Below are 26,471 nucleotides of genomic sequence, written 5' to 3'. Positions count from 1 at the left end.
GTTTTTCTGCACTATGCTGTGTTGTTCGGTGTTCTACTCATTATATGTACAGGCAGGGTATGGGTGTGGCCCTGCAGGAGGACTGGCCACACCTGAAGTTCCTGCCACACATCTGTTGGTGATCAGGGCTCGTCGGGGGAGCTACTTAGGAGAGTGTTGGAGCTCCCACCGGCGCGGAATCATTGAGTTGTCTACCCAAGTGTGTGTGTGTGTGTGTGTGCGTGCGTGTGTGCGCGTGCGTGTCAGTCAGTCAGTCAGTCAGTCAGCGTACAACGGTGCAGTTCGTGTATGCCCGCCGGGGTTGGTGTTGATGGCTGTTTTTGTGGTTTTCCCTCCAGGTGGAAGAGTGGACCAGAACGGCAGCACGCACAGGGTGTGCGAGAACACAACAGCGGGGAGCACGAGCACAGACGTCGGAGGGGAGCACACACACGGGATTCAAGGGAGCATCGGGGAGTTATTGTGTTTACAGCCTTCACTGTAAATAAAGTGCACTGTTTGCATCGCAGAACCATGCGTTTTGGGTCCTCATTCCCCCACATCCCCACGGTCTGCCAGCCAGACCGTGACATGAACACTGGACGATACGCTGTGTTGAAAATGAGATATATTTTACTGGATGAGGCTCCTACAGTGATAAAAGTAAAAAAAAAAACAAAAAAACCTCCTGTGATTTAAGGTTCACATTTTTTCTCTTAACAAGGGAGGCCTCAGAAAATATTGTTTCTGGCTCTTTTTAAAATTCTTATCATTGACTTTAGGTACCTTCAACTCAGAGACAAAGTGTAATGCAGACATGCATATTTCTTCAAGCAGGAAGCCAATTATATTATTCAAAACAGCCACATAATCACTGATGCCATTATTTTTCTCTCTTATCAAAATTACCCTGAGATTTTCCACCATTATATTGTGTAATCAAACATCCCAGCGTATGCACTTAATTTCAGACAAAGTAATTTTAACCCAGTATGAGATTTAACTCTTTCCTTTACCAACAGAAACATGATTCAGGAAATGTGAACGTGTGCACTTGATTGGGGGAAAAAAAGCAGGAAATGCGTTAAAAAATGAAATTATTTCAAAACACCACAAAGCTAGAAACCACCAGCAGCTCAAATCAAACAAGCAGTGAAAGCCTGGTGTGATCAGCACGTGAAGAGTTCATTCCTGACATTCAAGGCATTTTACTAAAGGAATTTTTATTCACATTTGGGAAAATGCATGAATCCACGTTTTGTGATGGAGGTTAGTTGAGAAGATTGATATCCACTTTCATGGATCCTTAAACTTTGCACAAATCCACTGGAGCAGCTCAGGAGCATCTCTAGCATCCTCACCTTCAGATGGAGTCTCGTTTCACTTTATTTTGTTTTTTTATTTATCCATATTCATTCATGACATGGGACAAAATGCACAGTGAGCAGGTTTACAAAGCAGCTTTTTTTGACTGACAAGTTACAAAAACCTTGAATTAAGCTTTCTGAAAGTGAGGGCTGGATCTGACTGAGTAATTAAGGGAGACTGCACAAGCAGGGATTTGACTTTTTAAAGGTGGTATTAAACCCCAGCCTGGATCGATTACTGTATAAAAACGTATTTTAGTATAAAAGATCAGTGTGATTAGTCACCCACTGCTTTATGTCGACCTTTTCTGAAGCCTCAAAATGTGCATGTTTTGCAAAAAAATAGGATGCGACGAGGAAGGGCAGGCCTGACTGTGACTGCTCATTGGCTAATCACTTGTGATTCATAACTTCATAAATCGGCTTTGATACCACACATAATTTTCAATTTTGAAACCTTGTATTACCTATATATACAAGCAGACTTAATCTTTTTATTCAATATGACCCAAAATTAGTGACTGAGCCCATAAACTCAGCAGTAAACTATTTCCAGAGAGAGAAATCTGTTTTCCTATAGACGTCTAGTAGTGGAGTGTTTTGTTGACACCACTCCAATTGCCATCTGGTGGCCTTCAGATAAATCAGCCGCATGTTTCCACATTGATTTTTACATTTCGGACCTTTACCTGAACCTAAATATGTTGCTTTTCCTAAATGTATCCAGGAAGTTGTAACAACCACAAGATAAAGTTAAAAAATATCATCACAGTACACATTCAAATTTAGCTTCACGGCTGTAGATCTCCCAACTTAATGTAAAATTAACTATGACAGTGGAATCAATCTTCTCACATAAAAAAAATTGGTAAGCATCGAATGCCAGTTTTGTTGCAGCACTTTTTTTTTTTCTCCAAATGGCACTTATGTAGTTTGGGAATTGAACTCTTCACAGCACCCAGCACCGTAGGGTGGGGTCATACCGCACAGGCAGCCCTGGTCTTGGCCTTTGCCACTGGGTTCCTCTGTGTCAGTGAGCCCCTGTAGAGGGAGTTCCTGGTAAACCTGTCCACCTGGTCTGGAAACATACATCAGCTGCATTGTACATTGTATTCTACAGGCTCTATTTTATCAAAGCACAGTTAAAAGTCAAATTATGGCTCTTTTTGGGATTCAGTCCAGAATCTAATAGTTAGAAACAAATGTGATGTTTCAAAATCCCAGATGTGGGATGCTGAAAATAAGCTTATTGGAAAACTTTGATGGGAAAGTAAATTAGAAACACTCTATAAACTTTAAATAACAACTGGCACCAAGTCCAAGAGCAGGTTACAAAAGCACTTGACTTGAATTTGGCCTAAAAAGAACTTTTCAGTAGCAAAGAAAGATAAAAAAAATAACATAATATGCTAAAAAATTAGATATACTCCCTATTCTTTATAAAAACAACAAAAAAAACACAATACTGTTTAAAGTACAAGACACATGGTAAGTCTCCACTCAATGAATCAGATGAAGTGCTATCCAGCTGGGAAAATTAAAGCCATAGTATAACGAGGACACAGTGTTCACTGAGTTATAGAGCAGCTCATCATGTGTTCTAAGTTTCAAAAGGTTAAGATGTTCTGAGTTAGCTGTGATGCCCTGGGGATCGATCTCAGGGGCAGCAGTGTCAGTTCTTACTTGTGGGAAAGTTGTAGGAAAGTCTTCTGGCTTGGATCGGGATTGCGGACTGCAAGACAAAGCAGAAGGCAAGGAGAAAAAACATAAATTTAGGATGTGGGAAAACTTTTATTCTATTAGCATTCTGGCACCTCGATGCTTTACAAATGTTCATCATAGGCAGACCTACTCATAGAAATCACATCTGTGGTTATTTTGAGAGGCAAATCAAAGACCATCGTGCCACATAATCACAGAAAACACGTTGGCTCTAAGAATGACGCCTGTGTCCACTTGTTTGATTTCACACAAACATAAAAGGGTTTTGTATAAGCAAATGTTTTCTGTCATAACAGTTTTGGATATGAAACTCAGTGATATAATGGTGTTACCTTTCTTTTTTTATCCGAGGACATGCCGGCAGCGTTCAGGGCAGCAATCCTGCTCTCGATGTCAGACACCTTGGAGTAAAAAGAAAGAAATGACAGGATGTGCCACAACTTTACATCTCTTTGCATTTTCAATACAAATCAAACTTTACTTAGCCTTTAATGTAACCCTCACCTCACTCTGGGCATTCTGGACATTAGCTGCTGCTTGAGCTACTTTGTCTTCCAGTTCAACTAGTAATGCAGTTGATCCTTTGAAGCTCGCCTTTGATCCCTCCTCTAGGGGGTGACCCTTCCTCTCCAGGCTTTCAGAGGAGTCATTAGCCTGGAAGACAAGTCCAGTCAGAAAGCAAAAATTTTCATTTTCAGGTAAAAAAAAAAACAACAACAAAAAAACTTAATGAAATTTGAAATGATGTCATGTTAACAAATTATGTGATAGCTAAATGGTGCCACTTGATTGGTACCTGCTTACAGTGGGGTCTGAAAAATTATGTAAAATCAAATGTACCAAAATCTGCAGTTCTTCCTCGTGACCACCGGCTCAATAAGTTTGGTCCCACGTCCATTTTCCTGATACTAAAAGCCAGTGTTACCTGATACTTTAAATACATTAAATTAATTGAGCTAATGCTGGCTGAACAAACTTGTAGTGAAGTGATGTGAAAACATCATGACTCATCAGTGCACTGCAGCTTAAATGGAAGGAACTGCCAGTGAAAACAGTTGAGGAAACTTAGCACGGCAGCTAAGCAGAAGTTATTAATTTAATTCGTCTTCTTTTTCCGACAATCTGGGAGTGATGGTTGCAGACGAAAAATAAACCCAAGGCCTGAGTGACTTGATTTATGATTCCAGTGTGCACTTGAACCGATTTCCAGCAGAGGTCGGCTGGAATTTCATGAGCCATGCTGTTTTTAGTAAGTGCAGCAAGCCAGATGCTCACGGCTTATGTCTCTTTCTGTCAGTAAACAAACTGGTAATGAATGCTTGCGCGTACATAAAAAAAAACTGATTTCTTATAAAAATGCCACAGAATTTGTACCTTCAGAGATTCTGTCTGCTGAGGCTGCTCTTCCTCGAGCCTGGAGACCACGATGCTGGCTCTGGATGTTGGTCTGATAGGTAGTTTGGAAGGCCTTGGATCCGCCTGTGGGCTCCTCCATGCTAGGATTTCTTGGGAGGAATGTGGTCTCTCGGGCTCGTCCTCATCATCAGAGGTCAGGCTATGGTCACTGATATTGTCTGTCATCTCGTGCAACCTCTGTCTTAGCTGCTGCTCTTCCAGGTCCACTTCGTTCCACTGAGGAAGAGGAGAGGTGCTGCTGGGAGTGGGAGAAGTCTGTTTGGGAACAAAGCACAGACAATGTGACTGAGACAAATCTACACAGCATACGGTTAATGTTTTTACTTTGGATCTTGAATGACTGGATCGTCAACCTAATGGGAATTGTTATACTGATTTAAAATGTACTGCTAGAGTGAATGCATGATGTATAATACACAAGTGCTCCATCACTGATTATGTTTTTCTGTTTTCATACTCCAGTTTTCTTTTCCAGGCCAAAAACAAACAGACTGCAGTGTACTTTGGTGGCCTCGGGTACAGTCCATGTAATTATAACCTAACATACTCGTTGGATTTGAGGGAAACTTTGCAGGATTTCCCCTGACTTCCAATCAACCATCTTCTATCTATTATTCACTTACAAATATTATTTTGACAAATGCTTCACATTGCAAACACGAGAGCACTGCTTTAATCTGATCTGATTGGTGCCTAATGTATAATAGCACACTAGCATTGTTTTGCTCATGAAAAGGTTAAACGCAAACCCCTTTGGTGGCTCCATCACTTCATTTAGACATAGTTTTACATCACTTTGCTTCACTGCTTCATACAGACATACCCACAACAGTGACGGGGAGTGCCACAGGATGCTCGAAATTTTTTCCACATGTGCAAAAACCTTGTTGCATGTGTGGCAATGAGCACTGTCAGCATTTAGGCCTAGTAAAGTGTAACCAAACTTTTCTCCAGCACTATCACTGAGAGCAGAGTCTCTGTGCTGCAGTGAGAGATGGCCAGCTTGGCCCCTCACAGAAACAAATCTGTCTTAATCTCACTACAAACTAGAAAGTCGCTAAGATAAATTGCTATCGTCTCAACTGATATTCTTGCTTTAGGAGATTCATAGATCCATAACAACTTGTTTTCAGTTTGCATGAAAGACAAGTGTCATTTCTAACCAATGTGTGACTGTGAAGATGTAACAAGGATCCTTAGCTAGACTTAAACTAGGGTCTATAAGTCCTAACCTCTAACCTAGCATGTTCAGAACACGCATATAGGGTTATCATTTGAATTTCTCATGTATCATTCAACGATTTTCAACTGGAAGATTGTGCATCTGTTGTACCTGTGCATCTGTTGTACCTGTAGTTCTTATTTATGTGGAGTATTCGAATAGAATAGACAGATACAACAGAAAGTGGGCAGAGCTTAGTGTACCGATTACAATAGACACATTCATTTGTCCAGCTGTGTTCTGACCACTCGGTAATGATCCTAAACAAGAACTGGAACATGGATGTCTGAAAGCACAAGAACTCTGTTTTTCCTTCACTGATCACATGGACATTAATGCAGACTTATCGCGTGCAGACAGAACAGTCAGAACATAAGATATATGCAAATTGATTTAAGCTGTGCTTTGCCACAAGAAAAAGAGGAAAAGCATGAGTCAATCAACTGCTGCTCTCACTTGAAGTTGAATAGCCACTAATTAGCGACTGAGTCTAAATTCTACATTCGTTTCTGGTTTGCTGTTTTTGCGGCTTGGCTCAGTCTGTGATGATACTGATGTGGGTTTGAGAGCTCACGGCCCAATTAAAGACAGACACTGAACCCACTGAGATCACACATTTGATTAGAGGATGATGAAATATGAGTAAGTGTGTGTCTCCTTTCTTTAGCACAATGCATGAACAATGAGTTAGTTTTCTTTATTTGAAAGAAAATACCTTCAAAAAAATCAAGTTTTCATGCAGGTACATCAAGTGTGTTTGTCTTAAAGTTGCACTGATTGTTTTGGCCACTTGAGGGCGGTATAACAAGTATAACCATGACCCTGACAAATTGTGACTTAATAAAAGTGAAGTTTGTGTGCACTTTTAGCTGGTACTGGCATGGCATCAAATTCAAAATAGAAAATTATTTATAAAAATAAAATAAAATAGATGTAATTTGTCTTAACTATTTTCATGTAAATTTAGGCTTTAAGTGATTTGAAAATCCGCTAGTCTGTACATTGTTATGCTAAAATACTGCACAGTGTCTCTAACCATGGCTTTATAGATGTAAACAGGTTCTTTCAGTCTTTTAAGCTTCACTCATTTCTTTCTAGGCTGCTGCTGAGATGCTGATCATGAAATTTTGGCAGCTGTACTCTTGACACCTGATAGATTTACCTGGTCATATGTTGAGGTGACTTTCTGCTCCAAGCGGTTCAGAAGAGTCTCAATTGCTGACATCCGTCTGTTAATGTCAGTGATCTAAGAAAGAAAGGAAGAAATAAATGAAAGTACATATAGAGGCAGAATTAAGAAATATTAATTCATAAAACAAACAAACCCCAAAATAACACAAAACGTAAGGAACATTACAAAAAATGTATAGTTTTCAAAACATGAAAGTACTGGACACTTAATGGTTTAAATGGTACTGCTCACATCTATGCTATGAAAGCAAATGCATGTCTTAAACCACTCTGACTCATACTGAACCAATCAAAACACAGTGGCACCAAATATGCAGATGGTTAAGCTACAGTTTCACATGTTCTCATCAGAGTGAGCTGTCTGGATATCAACTCGTCCCCAAATCTGATTTCACCATATTTCATCAATGTCTAAATTTACTTGGATGAAAGAAACCAGAAAAATATATTTAAACTAAAAGTACTTAACCAAATTCACATTACACTGCACAAAATGCTCTTCGTGTACAAAACTGAAGACTAAATGTTCCCTTCGATAATTGGCCATAATGGAATAATATTTTCTCTACACGAGATCGCTCCTTGGTACATGAAGAATCATATTTAGGTCAGGAAGTCAAGCAGACAGTCATCTGATGCACCTTTGATGTCTTGCCACAAGAAAAATTCCTCTCACAGTTCATCCAAATTCAACCTCCTAAAAAAAATCCAAACTCTTGATACTAATATTAAACTTAGGCAAACAACCTAAACATAATTATTTAACTGCTGTGGTGCATTATGGCTCTCAGATGGTCAGGGGGGATTGATGTTAAAGGCAGAAAGAGAAAGACAGTAAATACAATTTTAAAAAACACTGGAAAATCAAGGTTTTTTTTCTATAATTGTTCATTCTTTTCATCAGTGCATAAGCATGAGTTGTCATTACTCTGTCACCATTGACTGTAAATAAAAGATGCAAGTAGCCACTCTAAGTGTTACATTTTGCTATGTTGTTTGTTCTTTTATTGAAACCGTATGTGATGAGCGAGGTGTGGCCCTAAATGAGAAATGGTAAATGGTAAATGGCCTGTATTTATATAGCGCTTTACTAGTCCCTAAGGACCCCAAAGTGCTTTACATATCCAGTCATCCACCCATTCACACACACATTCACACACTGGTGATGGCAAGCTACATTGTAGCCACAGCCAACCTGACAAAGCTACAGTTTTATAATATGTGATGTTGTAAAGCAAATCCATATAGACATTATATTCTGTAAAAAAAACCTTGAAACTAATGACTGAGAAAGTCATGAGGAAAGTCAACAGATCAATGGAGCCAAAGGAGGAGTCCTTTGGCAGAGCTGTACTGGCTCCTCTTTTTAGTTCTGGACATTTTTATACAGAATAAGCCTGAATAAACCTGCGACGCAGTAGTGAGCACTGTTGACCAGTTGTGTTTAATGTCTTTATTAAATCTATAAATGTACTCATTTAAAACCATGTAAACATATAAAGATAGGGTGACATTTAGAAGCTGACAGGATGCCTGCAGACCGTGCAAGAGGGAAGTCCAATTGTAATTATTGCAGCTGTGCAAATATTTGAATGCAAAGTTCAGACACTCCCATATATTGATAATGGATAATATTATGTGAACTCTCAGTTCCATTAACTGCTTTGTTTTCACTGAGCAGGTATGTATTTACTCTAGGTTTTATATTTATCTCTGTGTTTTTATTTCTTGCAGGATGTTGGGAGTTTGCTAACAGGACACCACCTGTGGCACTCCCATCTTTGGAATTCTTGCAAAACTAATTATGCAATGACATGTGTACACCTCCTCTAGGTGGACTATAACTTGTTGCTTGTTGTCTCTTTGGCTACACTGATGTAGAAACATTGATAACAAAATGTTAGCAAAGTCCTCAAGACTTATATTCAAGACTTTGAGTCAGATTCCATAATATATGTTGCATATTTTTGACTGTTGTTTGATTATTTGTTGAATTTATAAAGAAATCTGAGACCAAGTTTTCAGGGACTGTGAAATGACTAGGTTTTACCATAAAACTGTTTGGTTGGCTTGATTGACGTGGTGTTGCTATCCATAATCTCATACAGCTGGGTTCAGATCTGGTGACTGGAGGTCACAGAGGATGATTCATATGATTTTCATCAGTGAGCTTTTGTGCCTTGTTTGGAAGTGTCCACATGTGTTATGCTTCTCTGCTCTTTCATTCAGGCTATTCCTTTAATTTTTCCCTCTTCTGTATATTAAACATACCGTAAAGTTTTTACCTCACATGTGCCCTGGGCTTATACAGTCTGTGCTTGCTGACTTATCTTGATGTTCCACAAATAATCTAATTGCTGATGTCACTCGGTTCTATTGTTGGCCTCCAAATCAATACCAAGACAACAGACAGCAGCACCTGTATGCAAGATGAGTGACTGTTGTCAGATGAGAAATGTCACGTCTGGTTTTGATATCTGACAAAGACATGTCTGGGCTGTATGTTTTCCACTGTATCCTGTTTGCATGTCTCTTCAGTGTGCTGCCCAGCTGTGAGACAAATTTACCATGACACAACTTATCGAAGGTATAAATCAGCGCAGGGAGACAGGTAGGCTGGATAATTCCTTCTGTTTTCATGGCTACTCACCATCACAGAGTTTAATTGCTTTCTTTGTTTTTATATTCCTTATCTTTAAAAACTGCAAAGAATCTTTTTATGGCTCGAGTTATACCTCCATATAAACTCCAGACTGTGTTTGAATCACCTCAAAGACAGATGAACTGAAAACTGAGATTCACAAGGATAAATCCAGACATATTGATTAGTGACAGCAGTCAGCAAAGCAGCCTCCTCAGACTAATGGTAAACAAAGTCTGTTTTCTATCTGCTTCACAAGAACAGAACGGCCACGGTTACTGCTTCAATCCTTTCCAGGGACTGTGTTTAATACTGACACATAAATAGACACTGATGTAATGCATGTAACCTCCCTCTGATCTAGCAGCTGTCTCCACGACATCACTCAGCACGTCAGACTGAAGAACTTGTGTCCGACTTCCAGCATGCACTGCTTGAAAGGCTTAAAATATCAGCTTGTTATTTGTGTTCTTTCTAAACTGTGCCTCTAAAGCGACACTGCAATTAATGTATGTACCAGATCAGATCAAATGCTGAGTTTGGTATGAAGTTTGAACCCATACAACCCATTCAAAACAAGATAAAGTTTATCATGTTAACACTACAGTTTGTTGTCCCATTTGACCAATGCAGGTTTTAAAATTAGATGAATACAACCTCTGATAAACTGCAAAATATGGTCATTCCGGACAATATGAGGGACATCATTCTGCAGGGAGAAAAATTATTCACAGTTAGAAAGTATTGAGAACAGTCTTTTCAGGAGTGGACGTCCCAACTAATTTATCCCAAGGTCAGTCTGTGCAATGCTGAGAGGAACTGCAGAAAACCAAAGCGCTACATCTCAGACTCTACAGGCCTCATGTGACATGTTAAAAATGTTAAAGTTCATGACAGTACAATTAGAAAAAGACGGAACAAGTATGGCTTTTTTGGAAGGGTCGCCAGGAGAAAGCCTCTTCTGAACATGGCAGTACAGCTTCAGCATCTAAACAAACCACAACACTTCTGGATGATGTCGTTTGGACAGACGAGACCAAAGTGGAGATATTTGTCCATAAATAAAGAGCACAATGTTTGGGGAAAACCAAGCACAGTATATCAGCACAAACATCTCATATAATCTCATATACACTGTCAGCGCGGTTCTGTAGGGCTGAATTGGGCTTGTTTTGCAATCACTGGAGTCGGGCACTTTGCTGTCATTGAATGATGCGAGGCCATCTATCTGACAGCTACAGAACAATGATTCCAAAGATTATGACTGCAGTTCAATTCATAATCCCGAGTGGAATTAATAACAACAATTTACTGAAAGTTATTCTGAGCTGCTTCAATCAATCCAACACCATGTCTCAGTGATCACAGATTTGAACCATGTGATTTTACTGCATCAGCTGAATTTTTCTGCTTTCCTTATAATGATTCACCAGGCCTACCCTTTTCCAATTTCCCCTACCAACAAACAAAGTGAACAGAGCACAAAAATAAAGATTATCCAAGAAAAAAACAAAACACGGGCATTAAACTTTTATGATCATCATTAAAACCACATGGATCGTTAATAATGTGGAATCTCACAGCTTTACGTTTTAATGTCTGGCTGTGTTCATTGGTGTGGAATGCAGGCAAAATGTATAAAATAAGCCAGCAACTTTCCTCCACTCACAGAAACCAGACGTGAAAGACGATTTATGAGTGTCTTAAATGAGTGTAATGTAATGACCATTTCGTGTGATGTTAATATGAGGCATATGAAAGACCTGTGGCGGATGGTTGGCTGAGCTCAGGCTGTCCTGAGATGTTTGGCGGCAGAGGCCTGAATGCAACTGGTAGAGTGGGTACGGCTGGCAGTGCTCATCCTCTTCTTCTTCTGAGTCCTCAAGGCCAGGCAGGTAGACGCTGCTGCTGCATCGAGGGCCTCCGATGCTGCCGCTGCCACACGAGGAGTAGCTGAGCCGGGAGATGGAGCGGGATGGGATTGTCCGGCTATCTGAGTACACCAGGTCATCTGTGCAAAGCAACCTCTTTGTCACAGGTGCCATTATACCAGCAGTAAAATAACTACAATGCTAAGTATTATAAGTATTATAAGTATTTTTCTTTGATCAGTTATTCATTACAAAGTAACAAACAACAGTTTAGCACATTATAATTACTTAATTACTAAATTCAACAATTCCAGTTACAATTGCAAATAAAACAATTATTTTTGTTTTATTTGCAAGTAACACAAATTCTTGTGTTACTTATAAGTTCCTTGATTATTTTAATATTTTTTTTAAAAAAAAGTTTTATTTGTTTGTTTGAATCTAATTTCTACCTTGTTGTGGAGTTATTTCAAGGTCCAACTCTTTATGTTGTTCATCCAAGATCTGATGAAACACGGTGGCCATATCTGCCTCAGCAAGCATAGACTTCCTCCCGCCTACATCCATGACCATGATGTCACGATCACCCGGCTCCTGGAGGTAAGAGTGGAGAATTGTGTGCAGGTTATTCCCTTTGACTTCTGCTGCTTTTCCGGCTCAAGTAGGAAAAGCCTAAATTTACTGCTGCTTCACATTCAGTCCAAACAGCATACATTTACAGCAGGAAAAAACCACCTGAAACAGTTCACTGCATTAGAAAATCTGTTCAGCTAATAAATGGACAAGATGTGTCCATGTCTGCACACACAACATTTGGATGTACACAAAAAGGGTTATTGTGGCCAGATACGAGAATGAATGATGACAGTGCTAATACAGTACTGTCTAGCCAACACAGACAATGTTTGGCAAAGACAGAGTGCAGAGGCAGATGGTCTTTGTTATGGATTACAACATGCAGATTAGTTTGTTTTGGAGGGATGCTAGTTGTGGTTAGTTTAGTTGTCTAGCCTGTACCTCATTTGAGGGTCCTCTTGATTGGCTGAGGTAGTCAACGTCCAGTTTGAAATCAATGGGATCAACAGTTAACCTCCTTTTGACCTTTTTCATCTTTGGAGAACATGAAGGGGAAACACCATCGTCAGCAGGGAGGAGAGAGGAAAGCGTAAAGAGATAAACCTCTGCCATGACAAAAGGCTGTTTGCTCCATACACTCAGAAAGTGATTGACTTGTCGCCCTTTAATGTACTGCCGCTGTAGCAGAACTAACACAAGTATATACCTTCTACTGCTAATTAGCCTGTTATAATAGATTCGTATTGCTTGTAGAGACAGAAGTGGACTTTTACTTATGCATGATGACCAAATACTAAGCACTAATTGCTTCCCATGGGGCTTATAGTCACATTTTTTTTTTCCTTTTAACCAACAATAGTCCAAATACACAGGCCACCTTGTTAGGTACACCTAGTTCATCCTGGGTTGGACCTCCATTTCTTTTTAGATGATATCATCATATCTCCATCACATCTCTACTGGACTCAGATGAACTCAACATGAACTCATTATCATGTTGCTGTCATGTATTATAATTGGATAATTAAAGATTTGCATTAACAAGCAGCTCTGTGTGGCTTTAAGTGTATGTGTAGAGTTACACTTAAATACCTGGCTAAAAACAACAAGGCTATAATATTTTAGGAAGGTTTTAATAGGGCATACATAACACTTAAAAGCTCAGGTCTGCAGTAAAATAAATATGATTAATACTTATGTTATTACATTTATATCTTTTGTTTTATTTATTCATTTATTTTTGGTGCCGGTGCATGATTCACAGATACATGCACGTGGGTAAATATTTTAAATGAGTTAAAAGTAATGCTGAAATGAGAGACGCACACCATGGGTTCTTTGGATCTTCTAGGGAAATTTGATTTAAGGGTGCATATCCATGTTCCAGTGTTGACATAGCATCAGGGTCACTGAGTCTCTACCAGCTCCAAACACTATCTAAACTGAACTGTAGCTTCTCTGAGCAGGCAGAATGTGAGCCGGTTTCCTTACAGGGAAATGTCAGAAGGTTCAATACATTAGGCTGTTTGGAACAGCAGAGGGCACTGTGTCTAAAAGAAACTTGAACGAGGGATCCAGTGAACAGCAATCTGTTTCTGTAACGTCCATCAAAATTAAGATTCTTTAAGATAAACATATATAGAAAAAACTGCAAGGGTTGGAAAAAATGCATCCGGAGACCCAGCAGAGCCTGGGAGTCCTGTCATTTCTCAACAGTCAGCACAATGATTGAAAATAAACAAAGCTTAACTTCTACAGTACACACAGAGTGTGGTATAAACAATAGTAATCTTCATTTTATGATGAATTCCAGTGGAATCAGTGCCCCCACACCCACCCTTATTTTCTAAACCAAAGGCTTGCTCAGCTCCGGTCTGACTCTTTTATATATGACAGCTTGGTATTTCCCCACTGCACTCTGCAGCCAGTGCTGGCCTGCCCGTGCCAGGCATTCCAGTCCTTCACGAGGGGCTGGCCTAGATCACTAAGATAACCTGTGAAGAAAGCACCTCTGCTTTTTATCAGGAACCAGCCATCAGTGGGAATTAGTGTTGACCAGCGCACACTCGTGCAAAAACTCCATTGATTAAAGAAAAAAAGAGCAAACATGTGGATGCAAAATTAAGCTACAGTGAAGTTGTCTGTTTTGCAGATAAGCTTTGATCACACCTGACTTAAATTCCCAGTAACTAATAAACAGGATATTGCCTCTTGTTTTAGGAAATGCTTGCAGATCTCCACATGTCACATCAGCAAATAACAAAATACCTGCAAATGATTTTCTCTCTGCACACACTAAATTCATTTTTTGTTTTATGATGCACATCAATTGAGTCGCTCCTGTTGGCAGCAAACTCACTTAAACTTTACAACCTGAAACACAGCTGCATGCTGTCTTTTTATGTAATGTGTTAACAGAATAATAAGGCAACTCCAGAAGCTTGTATGTTCTCTCTGTGGATGTTAACTGTAAGTGTGAACATTAGTGAAGTGTCTGCATGCGTTCAGTAAGATAATCACCCATCTGCCTGCTTTCCTTGCTGCTAGTCTGTCCATTACATCACTACCAGTTTCCCACGCTGTCAGTCTCAATATTGACATCACTACTCTTTGAGCCAATCAGCCTCCACTCTGCGTGGTTTAACCCTGTGCTCTCCATCATTCTTCTTTTCAGACTCTCAGTTGCTCAACCCGCCTCCTCCCCATCTCTACCTCACCTGAGTCCCTCAGAGCTGCACCCAAGCCTCAGGCTTCATCTTCACCACCAGCGTCAAGGCCACTGGGATTCTGTTCTGCTGTGATGGGTTACCAGTCTACTCATCTAAGACAACAATTTGTCTATCTCAATAAATCATGTTCAGTTCTTTTAAATGATCTCTCCTCATCAAAATAGGAATGATTGTTGTTTTCTATGAGTTAGCACTGTGATGGACTGCTGACCTGTCCAGGGTGCATCCTGCTCAGTGATAACTGGAATAGACTCCAGCATTGCCAGAGTTGTACAAAGCTTAACAACATGCATAAATGTATAAAATCTACATGTAAGTTGTGGCTGCATTGTGAGCTGAACAGTCAAAAATGACTGATGTAACATGATAAGCCAGCAAGTTATTGCAGTGGTTAGCACTGCTGCTCCACAGGAAGAAGGCTCTGAGTTTAATCTATGAGTTTTAGGAGGAATCTGTGTCCTTCCACCTTTTAACCAAATTTAGATCCAAACAAATGTCTTTACTATGACCTCAGAAGGTGTTTCCTCATTTCACTTTTCATTTTCCATCCAACTCTCAACATTGTTCAAACATTTAGTAAGGCTGCCCTTAAAACGATTTCAGATAGTTGTTAAAATTGAGGGGAATCTACTGCTAGTTCTTTTAAGATATGAAAATGATTTAAAAATGAGCTGCCGTACCCTTTGGTGTTGTTGTGAGTCTGTTGCATCCATACTGTGCTCCCCATATGCACCTATAGACAAAGAAGGAAGACATGGCAGTGTTAGAATAACCAAAAAAAGGTTTTTTGTTTTCCAGTGTGCATGCATTTCCAAAGATACCATGTGACTGAAACCAGAGTCACTCCAGACTACAGAGACCTCTGTTATTGTTAACCAGTGGCCTTTGACCTTACAGTGTGAACCTTGTTTACAAAGTACAGCAAGAGAAAGCAAAAGCAGAAACACTATGGACTGTGTTTCAGTCCCTCTTTATGAGAGCGTTTACGAGGGAGCTGCATTTTTGCAGTGTGTAACAGTTCCCTCTTGAATACAGCACGAGAAAGAGGGAAGAAAATGCTGGGAACAACAAAAACTTTACACTGAGCATAAAAGCAGAAAAAGATGAATATTCATATTTTTAGATTAGTCTTTTAGTTCTTACTGTTAACTGCTGAACTAATTTTGGGGCTTTTGCTACATTTTGCAGAAATTATCTGCAGAAAAAAAACCCCCGTGACACACACACAACTGTGGAAATACAACTACAATAACCTCGTAACATAAGTTACACTTTTTATGTTCTTGAGTCTTTCTGACTAAACCTTCCCTGGCTCTGCTCTTTTACTGTTGATATGCCAGTGGCAATGGGAGCCAGATGACTGTGCCAGACTAACCAGAACCTTTAGGTCTGTTCCCAAACCGCTGTGCCCACCGCATGTGTGAGGCATTCAAAAACACCAAAGGGATCGTTGTAAATGAACGAAAATGAACCTCTCTTATTTACTGTATCGTTATGCTTACAATTATCATCACAGATGTTCCTGTTAAATGTTAAGGTACCAGTTAAAAAAATATATGTATCCATAGAGACCACACATGGGGCTGAATTAGGGGAAAAATAAGTGGGCTCAAATTGACTCTTGTTAGTGGTAAAATGGTGAAAAATAGATTTATTTAGAACAGTTAAGGTGAATCAAAATGAAAACAAAACAGGTACTAAAACAGAACCTGCCTTAAAAGTTTCTTTTGTACAATTACAATCAAATAAACACAGCCAGGCAAACAGGTAATGCACTGGAAGCAATAACTGAACAGATTCACTGAACGAGTTTTATATCTGACATTCAGTCAACTTAATGTCAGAAACTTTTTGCCTGACCACAGAATGAGTCCATTACTCATACAAATCTCTGAAAATAGTGAATAGAAGTTAGAAATGAGCTTTCTGATCATGTTTACAGAAGACCCAGTGAGTCATTCATCGTTTTGATCAAATGTGAGGTCTACATGTATTTGTAACTTTGCTTCTGTAGATCATCACGTGTAGTTGGATAATTGACTGACAAGCAGTTTCGTAGCTGCTGGTAGAAGCAGCAGGATGAACTGTGAAGTATAGCCTCAGTCAAATGCTGCCAAACTGACTGGACAGAGATTAACGGTGGAAGTGGGTAACAACCCAAAACAAAATGTAAAAGCAGTGTTTCTCAAAGTTAAGGAATGGGATATTTCTCAATGGCATGCAAAGAAAATCCTGTTTTCACTCTGAGAGATGGATTGCACATTCCAAGATGGTGCCTTATTGGTGAAGACAGAAGATAATCAGGAGCACAATTACCAAAAATAAAGAAATAAATGAATGAAATGATAATTATATAAATAGATAAAAATAAATAAAATAATAATAAAATAAACCACAACTTTAAAGGGGATAAAATAAAACAATCTTACTGAGAATTCCCAAATGTTTATTAGATCCGATAATAAAATGTCACATAACTTCATGAGTGAGTGAGTTAGCATTTAGCTTAAAGCAGAGCTGTAGCTAAGAACAGTTTAAATACGCGACCAAATCAAAGCAGAATATACTAAAATAATGAAAGCACCTTTTGGTTATATTTAAATTTTGGAAATTCAAACATATTTCTGTCTTGTGACAACATCTGACCTTTTCAGTATACTTACTGTGGACCTCAGGCATGCTCTGTGTGTCATACTCACGAGGCTCTGGAAAACAGAAGAGCAGCGCGCACATGGCTTATTAATTTGCATTTAATTATAGTTTCATATAAGTGATCCGATTCCTGTAATTACTATCACATTGTTCTCCTAATTGCAAATCTAGACGTAATGACATTAGGTTATTAACTGCAATAAATAGCTCAAACTGAGATAATACAGGTAGTCCTTATACTTTCCACATAAAACAATAATCAGAAGCAGCAGTAGCAGCATTAAACGGCAGAGCCAAAGTGAGAGTTAGCCAGTGGACTGAATTAGACTTTTGTATGTGAACAAGACTCTTTTGTAAGTATCAGCAAAGAGTGTGAGGACAGGATGACACCCTCCGAGCTCTGGGGGCCCAGCGGACCATAGAATGCATACAGCAAAAAGACAGTAAAAGAATGTGTGCCTATGTGTGGAAATGCATGTTGATTTCAGTCCAAGTGGTCACATGCTGAGTTCATTTTAAACATAATACATCTGTTAACATGCATTTTTATGACTGTATTTCACGGCTACAGCTTGCATCTGTGGACACTGTGTGCTAGATTCCACATACATACACGACAAACATTTTGTCCTCCTCCCTCCACTTTTGCTCTGCTTCTGGTTGGACGAGCCCTGCAGGACCGAATCCTTCAGTTCCAGGCACAGAATGGGAGACATGTGAGTGAATTATCACAAGGCCCACGGGAGCTGCATCGGCCAACCAACTTGCTCTGTATTCCTTCCCAAAATCCTCAGGGGTGACTCAGCGTAAACAGTACCAGAGGTCTCGGCTGTTTCTATATAATTCATCACATTCGCTCATCTCCTGATGTTGTGATCTCAAAGGGTAATCTGTTGTGAGTAATAATGCTTGAAACTGACATAAAGTATGCTTCAAGGATCACTTGTATCATATGCTGTGGGTGTGGCCTCGCAATGCAGCGTGAGCAAGTTCAAAAAGAGAGGAAAAAATGGTTTTGATGAGGCCTAATAGCGTCACTGGATCAGACTTTAAACCTGAGCTGCACACAATAAACAAACAGCATTTTCCTCCACCTTAGTATCTCTGGTAATAATCTCCCGCAGGGCAGAGTTAGAATAAGCATCCTGGTCAGCTGACGACAAAAGAGAGATACAGCTGTGAGGAGCCAGAAAGCAGGAAAAACAGGAAAGATGGAAGATTAAATCCCTGTGACAGATCTGGCAGCCTGCTAATATTTGAGAAAGAGAGCAGAAACTTTCTTCTGGTGACTTAGTGTCAGAAAAATAAAGATGCTCATACAAAGACGGCTGACAAATTAAAGGACAAGGGTGACATAAAGCGTCTTGGACCACAAGATTGGCGCCATTGCAAACACCATAAACACTATTGTCTCAAAATATATTCTCTAATTTGCCGTTTTCTTTGATGGAGAGGATCTGATGATTGCAGAGGCCCGGGCACAGCATTACTTTCAGTCTGCGTGCATCACTGTGAAGAGCTTGCATTTTGTTGTCCAGTGAAATATAATAATATACATTACAACTCCAATTCTTGAACTCAAACACAGTTCACAGATGAGATGGCGATCGTCACGGTGACGTTTTACCAGTCGAGCTGGAGTGATGCATATTTTCCAAGCAGCCGCAGTATAGTATGCAGCTGCTGAATCTCAGTGAAGCCTTTCATTTAGTGGGGATTTCTCATGGTAAGCTCAAGCAGACTTCCATGACTTCGAGTCAGTGCTCTCTGACTCTGGCAGATTGAACTTTTGACCGGCAGCTTCTCCTCAGGGCTTGTAAAGAAATGAGTGGAACAGATGGAAATTTCTTAAGATTGCCTCTTCAAAGCCACCTTGACCTGAGGCTTGACATTACAACACATTTGTAACCTTTTATTTGCACTTGTTTGGATATTCATGTAGACATTCCCTACTTGGCAACTGCCCAGAGCAGCAAGTGTTTGACTGCTAACCACTAAGCAGTTTCTAATTAGTCAGTGGGGTGTTAATCTTTTTTCTTAAAGGCCACCATGACAGTACGCTGACTGGCAAAAATGCACATTTTCAGCAGCAGAACCAGGATTATGACATTCCAGACATAAGCTTGGTTTGAAACGAAGTAACAAACCAGACAGAAGGTGGATTGCTCACCTCCTAAGTCACTCTGAGAGCGGCTGCCTTCTCCGTCGAACCTCCTGAAGAGGGAACGCATCACCTTGGCGCTGCCGAAGCGCTTGAAACGGGCACGGACGTTCTCATGGTACCACTCCAAAGTACCGATCTTGAGTACTCTGTAAGTGAGAAGAATGGAAGGAATCAAAATATAGATGCTAAAGAAGTCATTCACAGATGAGGTTCATTCTGAAAATGAATGCATATGCATTTTATATTAAGAGATTTTCTTCTATTTGTTTATTAATTCAAGTATAACATTACATGTGAAACGTTTAAAATGAGAACACATGGTGAGAAATGAGCCCCAAATGAGGCCAATTTATACACTATCCCATAATATCACATAGAAAATACTTGTGGGAATACAGACTTGCCAGCAAAAAGAGCTGTATTTTGCTCTTTTGCTATAAAACAGCAGTGTGCAGGTTTAAGCATGAGATACATAGCATGATGCTTTCCAGACACTGGCCAAGCTCCATTAAAGAACTTTTTAGTATGCAGCTTCATCTCAACAAACAATGGTATCATGGTTCCATATGGAGCTGATTTCAAGCAGGATGTATTGAAATCTATCGCTGCATCCAGCAGAGCCTAAGCAGTAAAAAGGATTTTTTAAATATCTGTTTAAAAAGCAGCCAAACATCCATCAAAGCACATCGAACCTGACGCTTAACCTTTGATTCAACAACAGTCGCCTCAAAGCTCTTTAACTACTGACAGGACATGGGTTGCCTCTTTGTTTATTAGTAATCTGAATGTGTTATTTGCTCATTTTTATTCATCTTATCAAGAAAGAACACAATGTCCTAAAAACATAAATTCACTTTTAGAAATGTCGAGTTGCCACAGCAAACCACAACTTGCAAATCAAGCTTAGCATCAGTTCAGGCCAGAAATACACAATCTCAGCTTTAGTCGCTCAGTTCAGCAGATGGAAGAGCTGGTACCCATCTACAAAACCAGTTGACAATTGTCATGTAGAGCAGTTTGTGCTATTTATGTTTCTTGAACCTGTCAAAAGTGCTGCTCGCTGCAAGCCTCTTTGCAGCCCACCACCTCTTTTCATGCTTTTTCTGACCTACTCTCTGTCACATTTACTATGATTAATGCCTGCTTTGTAGAGTGTCTTGCTGCTGAACTCTCCACCTCTGGCTTTCCATGTATGCATGTGGAAGGAAATCCCGCTGAAAATTAACAGAGGAATCTTCTTTTGACTTTAGTTTTTTCTGGCTCTAACATATTAAGTGCTTTCCCAGGTACACATCCCAGAGCTCGCTGGTCAAGTTATTAAGCATGGTTAAAGGCATGTCAGCACAAAGCTTATGAAGCTCATGGAGACAGTGTGTTGTCCACAAATGACTGGTTTAAAACTTGAACTTGAACTGCATTTATAGTTACAGTTAAATATATGATTTCTTGTATTCAACATGACACTTAGTTTGAATGACCATTTTGAATTATTCTTACACTGGTCATTACCTACCTGGTCATGTGACAGGTGTCACACACCCAGCCATCCTCCTTCTTGTTATAGCGGCCGCAGGACTTGCAGATGTAGAGCTGGCAGTCCAGGCACTGATGCTTGTTGTTAAGCAGGAATTTAAAAGGCTGGAGACATCGAATGCAATGAGACTCAGTCAGGCTGGTCTGGTTCCCCAACAACTCTTTCTTGGTATCTTCCCTCTCAACCTTGGTCTTTAGATCCCTGAAAACAAATAAGACAACAATATGAAAGGCTAGCATATCCACAAGAAGGCAGACTGTCAACAAACAAATAATCTTCCAGGCCTGGTAGAAGGTTTTATTTCACATCTGGTTCATTTGATATAACATTAACCAATTTACTGTATGACTTATGAATGTAGAAATAGTCGTGGGTTAAAAACATGCAGGTCATTTTCATGCATTTGTAAAGAGACAAAGCAGAAAATGCATGGGAAAACAGTGTTATACATACAGTACAAGAAATCCTTGAGAGAAAATTACTTCACATTTTTACTCCAGGGATCCATCCAAACTGACTATTAAATGCTTGTGGCACTTAACACACTGATCTCCTATATATTTAGTCAAAGTGCATATTTGGCTTTTAAGTGTGACTGATATACCCATAAACTGCCAATATAACTTATTAAAATTTAGCCCAGATGATCGGTATAAGACGGATAAAGCGAAATCCAGCTGCTGGTCATTAATAATGACATTTAAAATTATATCTGTTAAAATGGAGAAACACTTAATAAATAACACCACTTTCACTTAAAGTAGATATGGGTTAAAACAAGCACGCACACACACACACACACACACACACACACACACACACACACACACACACACACACACACACACACACACACACACACACACACACACTTGTCTACATAGTGTAACTATAGATGAATAGATGACAGACAGATTCAGGCAAGAGCTAATATTGTGGCTCCTTTGAAAAATCTATCCGTCTTCATTTTAGATCGGTAGCGGTTGGTTTAAAAGTTTAAAGAATACAAAAAGCATGAGACAAATTTGATTTGTATTGAATTTGCTAGACCTCAGGTTTTTGCAGATTTTGAGTAATACTTGAATTGCAATTCTACCAGAATACATTGTGTGATGGACCAAGTTGGAAAAGCAGGAGTCATTAGAAAAATAGGGTTTTCATTTATTTAACCCCAAAAATTATATTTACAAAAGCAACAAATGTTGAAGTCATAAAAGAGGTAAAAGAAACAAAACCCACCTCTGTTAAAGAACTGCAAACTTAACAAACCAAACAACTGGCCAAACAAACAACTGACCTAAACAGGAAATGACACACAAGGGTAAATATAATGGCTGATCAGACCACTATGACACACGAGTGGTAACTAAACAAAACACAATCATAAACCACAAAAATGATGCAGCATAGTCTAGTTTGTTAACAAAGATCAAAGAAGAGAATCAAAAACCACTAAACCCTAAAGTCAAATATCTAATCAAATACAAAAGCTTTTTTTAATGAAAGGAAACATACATTCTCCCCTTCAGCAGGAAGTGGTGGTGCCGTCCATTTATCCCTCTTTGTATTTAACAGCTTCAAACCCTGGCCATCACCTTTTGTCTGGCAACTCTCACGGATCATGGCAGGTAAGAAGTAAAAGAAACAAAGGTTAGTTAAAAATCAAACAAAGCAATGAACTGGTATGAATAAGTAAACTATATGTGCGCGCTTACAAATAGAACAAATGTATCCAAACCAATCAATAAACTTACTGGAAACTAAAGTGTGTTATTGTGTTCAAATGAAGAAATGAAAATACACAAGAGTTACCAACTTTAGAGTGTGGAGATGGGTTTGGCCATCACAAATTGCAACACTGGTTACGTTCAGTAACTATGAGCCATTTTGTGCTCAAGGGCATGACAAAACATACCTATATTCATATCTGTGTGAAATAGCCTCCATGTCATGTGATCAGTCCTTCTGCAGATTGCAGTTCTTGACAGTCCATATCCAACATCTAGAATAAGACACTGCAGAACTACACTAACACACACCTTGACTTTGTTGTCTTATCAATCATTTCTACACAATACAAAAAATCCTCTTGCTACTATTGGTTGAGGTCATAGTAAATAGCCAACTTGTAAATGCTTCTAACATACCTGCAGACAGTTAAAGTCATAAGACGGTTAGCTTTTTGTGTTTCCTTTATGTGGTTGATCATCGTCTGAAAAAAAGTCCTGATGCCATTCATTGATGCTAGGTCATTCATATCTTTGTTCGGTTGTACTTTGGTTGATCAAAAGTCTTACGGCAGAACTGGACTTCCCTCACGCCATTTCCAAAATACTCAACTCATGAATCCTGTGGACCATTAGCTGCTGCTGCTTTGGGTGTATTTTTGTGTCCCTGGACACCATCGGACAAAGTTCCCCCCTTTGACTCAAGTATTTATGCTTCGCTAAGCTAACCATAGCCTACACCGCTGAGTCCGAGACAATTTAAAAAACACATTTCCCCCCAGATGTTCAAATAATAAAAATTTAGCTGTCATGAATGAGATTTGAAGGTTAATTTCTAACTCATTGCTCACTTTGTGTTTTTATAGCTGCAAAAACAAACCTCATACTGCTGCATTAAAAAAAGATTTTATGAGTCAAATTTTGGCTGACACTAGTAAAGAGATGGCTGTCAGCACATGGATGGCAACACATAGCTTTATTTGGCACCTCTTTTCAAAAACAATCATGTCAGCCTGCTACACTGAAAAGCCAGTAACGGGACAAAATTCTAGCAAGAGGAAAATGTTTCACTGTGACTTTTTTGTTAAAATTACATTGTAATTGCTGTAATTATCAAACTTTTGATATTGTTATTGTTGTAAAGTTTTAATCAGTTTTAACCTTCTTCCTGTTCAAATCTTTCCTCTTCTCTGCGTGGCTTGGAATCTGCTTGCATGTGTGTTAACAATGACTTCATTGCTTTGAGTCAGATCATTTTGTTCTGCAACGTTTTTAATTCAGACTTTTGCTGATTGTTGGATAAGTAACAGCTTCACTCGGTGCTGAAGGATGCTAACAGTAGTGCGGTGGAAAAATTCAGATAACAACTCCCAAATGTCACACAGCATGGGTGGAGTCTGGCAAAACACCCGCCGGGGATGAGAGGATGCTTATTGTTTATTAAAGATTTATTTTTTTTAAAGGCCATGCTTTTTAAATTATAGCCCAGATCATTGGGATGAATGGGATACTTTGTAAGCCTCTTTTAACCTTTTGCAGAAACAGCTGCTGGCCACTAGCAGTGCGATTTAAAAGTAATATCTCTTAAATCTACCCTCCTCTGAAACATGAAATCCCACAAATCTGGTATACAAGATGCCCTTCTATGATTTCAACTACACATGTGTGCTGTAGGCAACTACCATACCTGCCAAGCACCAGGGCATGACTTGCAAAGTCAACTATCAAAAGACAAGTGCAGCAGCATGCAAAGAGGGGAGGATAGCAGAAGTTTATAAGTGGAGCTCCCAAAAAACTGCAACAAGACTTTTATGTTCCAATGACTGATGAAGGTCGTGAAAGCACAAGAAATTATCACTTCACAAGTTTCTATAGTAATTATTCAAAATTACATCAGTTAATGTTTTTTTTTAATATACTTAAGGGCAATGGAGACTTTCAGCAACAGCACAAAAGGTTTTGATTAAGAGCCATTTGAACGGTTACCTCGAAAATTTGATCGGCTCCTGAGAAAAATATTTAGAAATGTTGCTGCTAAGTTTGTCTTTCCGTAGCTTGGTACCATTAATTTTGTTTTATTTTCAGCTCATGTTTCCTGCTGAATGTCTTTACAGTAGCAAGACTATGACAAAACTATAACCTGCAGATCACATAGCTGAAACAATGAGCGAAAAGGGGCTTGATTCTTCAGTAGAGCTGAGCAGGACTACACACTGGTGCAATCAGTCTTTGTTGATTTGTCTATTTCACTCTTTAGATTTCTAAGCCGATCTTCTCATTGGGTCCAATTCTCCAAACAGACTTAACTATGAGCTTTGTCTTATCTTCTTTAATAATCATGTCAGGGACCTGTGCACTTACAGGCTGCACTTGCTCTAAAGTACTTTTTGGCTTTAAATAGGACCACTAGCTATTGATGCTCTAATCAGAAAAAGTGTTTACTGAGGTCATAATGAGCAAGTCCATCTTTGATATACAGTCTGTGTACACACCTTTTACTGCTATCTGAGAAGGACATGTTACTCAGATATGATCATAGTCAAATCTGTCCCACTGTCTCACTGGTGGGTATGAAAGTGACCATATATAAGAGCTAGTCAATAACTAGCCTACATTTTACAGGTATTATTGGATACATGAACTAATCATTTAAGGAATGCTGCACAGTCATAAAATATCCAATTCAACTATATTTATAAAGAACCTTAAAATACCCAGCACAGGACCAAAGTGCTGTACTGTAAAGTAATTGTACAGAGCTGAATATGTAATATAAATAAATACAAAAAGCACTGCCAACAATAAGCAAAAGGCTAACAAAACTTTGACACATTGCTAATATAAATAATATATTCACTAGTACTAACAGTAAAAACATTTCTCAATAAACTGTAAATATCCAGATTAATAGAACCTAAATATTTAAACGCTATTAAACACACAAGTATATACAGAGTATTTGTATGTACCTCTGTAGTGTAAACAGTAAGATTCAAAGAGTGTTATATTTTTCTTCAGTGATATTTTATTTTATAAAAGTATTAAAATAAGTAAAACAAAGGGGGCCATTAAATTGTTTTTAATAAAAATAGTTGAAATAACTTGGGCAGCACAGTGATGCAGCATTAGCCCTGTGCCCTCACAGCAAGAAGGTCCTGCATTTGACCCAGCCTTTGTGTGGGCATGCTTCATGTCCTCCCTGTGCTCACCTGGGTTCTCTGGTACCTTTAGGCCCGTGACTGCTAGGATAGGCTACAGGCATTTCATTTTCGAAGAAAATAAAAACAACAGATGAATGAAATAACAAATTTTCTAAACATTTAAGCATTTTTATGCTTAAATGCTTATGCGTTTATAGAAAACTTTCGTGTATTCCCCAGCACTCTCCAGTATTTGATTAAAAGCAGGTAGTGCAGAGTTTTTGCTTAACCGGCAAAGCTCAGGAATCCGGGTGCGGCAGCCAGGCGTTCAGTTAGTTACTTTAGTCCTCATAGCTGTCTGCCTGTTCCCATACATGGCGATCTCTCTCTGTGGCTCTTCGCATAAATCTGACTCTGTCTAGCTTAACTCAGCTGGTGTAGAGAGTCTTAGTAACATCATCATCTTTTATTCTCCTGCTGACTCAGCTCTATCTGACAAGTTGCTGTAAACTAGATCTAAGCAATTGGAAAAGATCAGGA

At 39.2% G+C, this 26,471-nt stretch overlaps 1 protein-coding gene across 4 annotated transcripts in view; it reads right to left on the bottom strand.

Annotated features, from left to right (window-relative positions):
• Positions 1-26,471, bottom strand: part of mlphb (melanophilin b) — a 46,434-nt gene that overhangs the window by 3,288 nt on the left and 16,675 nt on the right. The window contains exons 2-15 of one of the 4 annotated variants that reach the window (XM_026144719.1): positions 22,580-22,673; positions 21,044-21,265; positions 19,537-19,676; positions 17,378-17,419; positions 15,395-15,447; positions 12,427-12,519; positions 11,862-12,003; positions 11,302-11,549; positions 6,869-6,952; positions 4,443-4,739; positions 3,573-3,722; positions 3,401-3,469; positions 3,030-3,078; positions 2,330-2,424 (exon numbers count right to left, since the gene is read on the bottom strand). In XM_026144719.1, coding sequence (XP_026000504.1) covers positions 2,330-2,424; positions 3,030-3,078; positions 3,401-3,469; positions 3,573-3,722; positions 4,443-4,739; positions 6,869-6,952; positions 11,302-11,549; positions 11,862-12,003; positions 12,427-12,519; positions 15,395-15,447; positions 17,378-17,419; positions 19,537-19,676; positions 21,044-21,265; positions 22,580-22,581 — 1,686 coding nt within the window. In that variant the 5' untranslated portion in view covers positions 22,582-22,673. The remainder of the gene's footprint in view (positions 1-2,329; positions 2,425-3,029; positions 3,079-3,400; positions 3,470-3,572; positions 3,723-4,442; positions 4,740-6,868; positions 6,953-11,301; positions 11,550-11,861; positions 12,004-12,426; positions 12,520-15,394; positions 15,448-17,377; positions 17,420-19,536; positions 19,677-21,043; positions 21,266-22,579; positions 22,674-26,471) is intronic. The other 3 variants (XM_026144716.1, XM_026144717.1, XM_026144718.1) reach the window with 3 other exon arrangements.

Source organism: Astatotilapia calliptera, chromosome 16 (genome assembly GCF_900246225.1).
Source record: "Astatotilapia calliptera chromosome 16, fAstCal1.2, whole genome shotgun sequence".
NCBI classification, from domain to species: Eukaryota; Metazoa; Chordata; class Actinopteri; order Cichliformes; family Cichlidae; genus Astatotilapia; species Astatotilapia calliptera.
The sequence above is the reverse complement of the archived record's forward strand: the minus strand, read 5'-3'. Positions and strand labels throughout refer to the sequence as shown.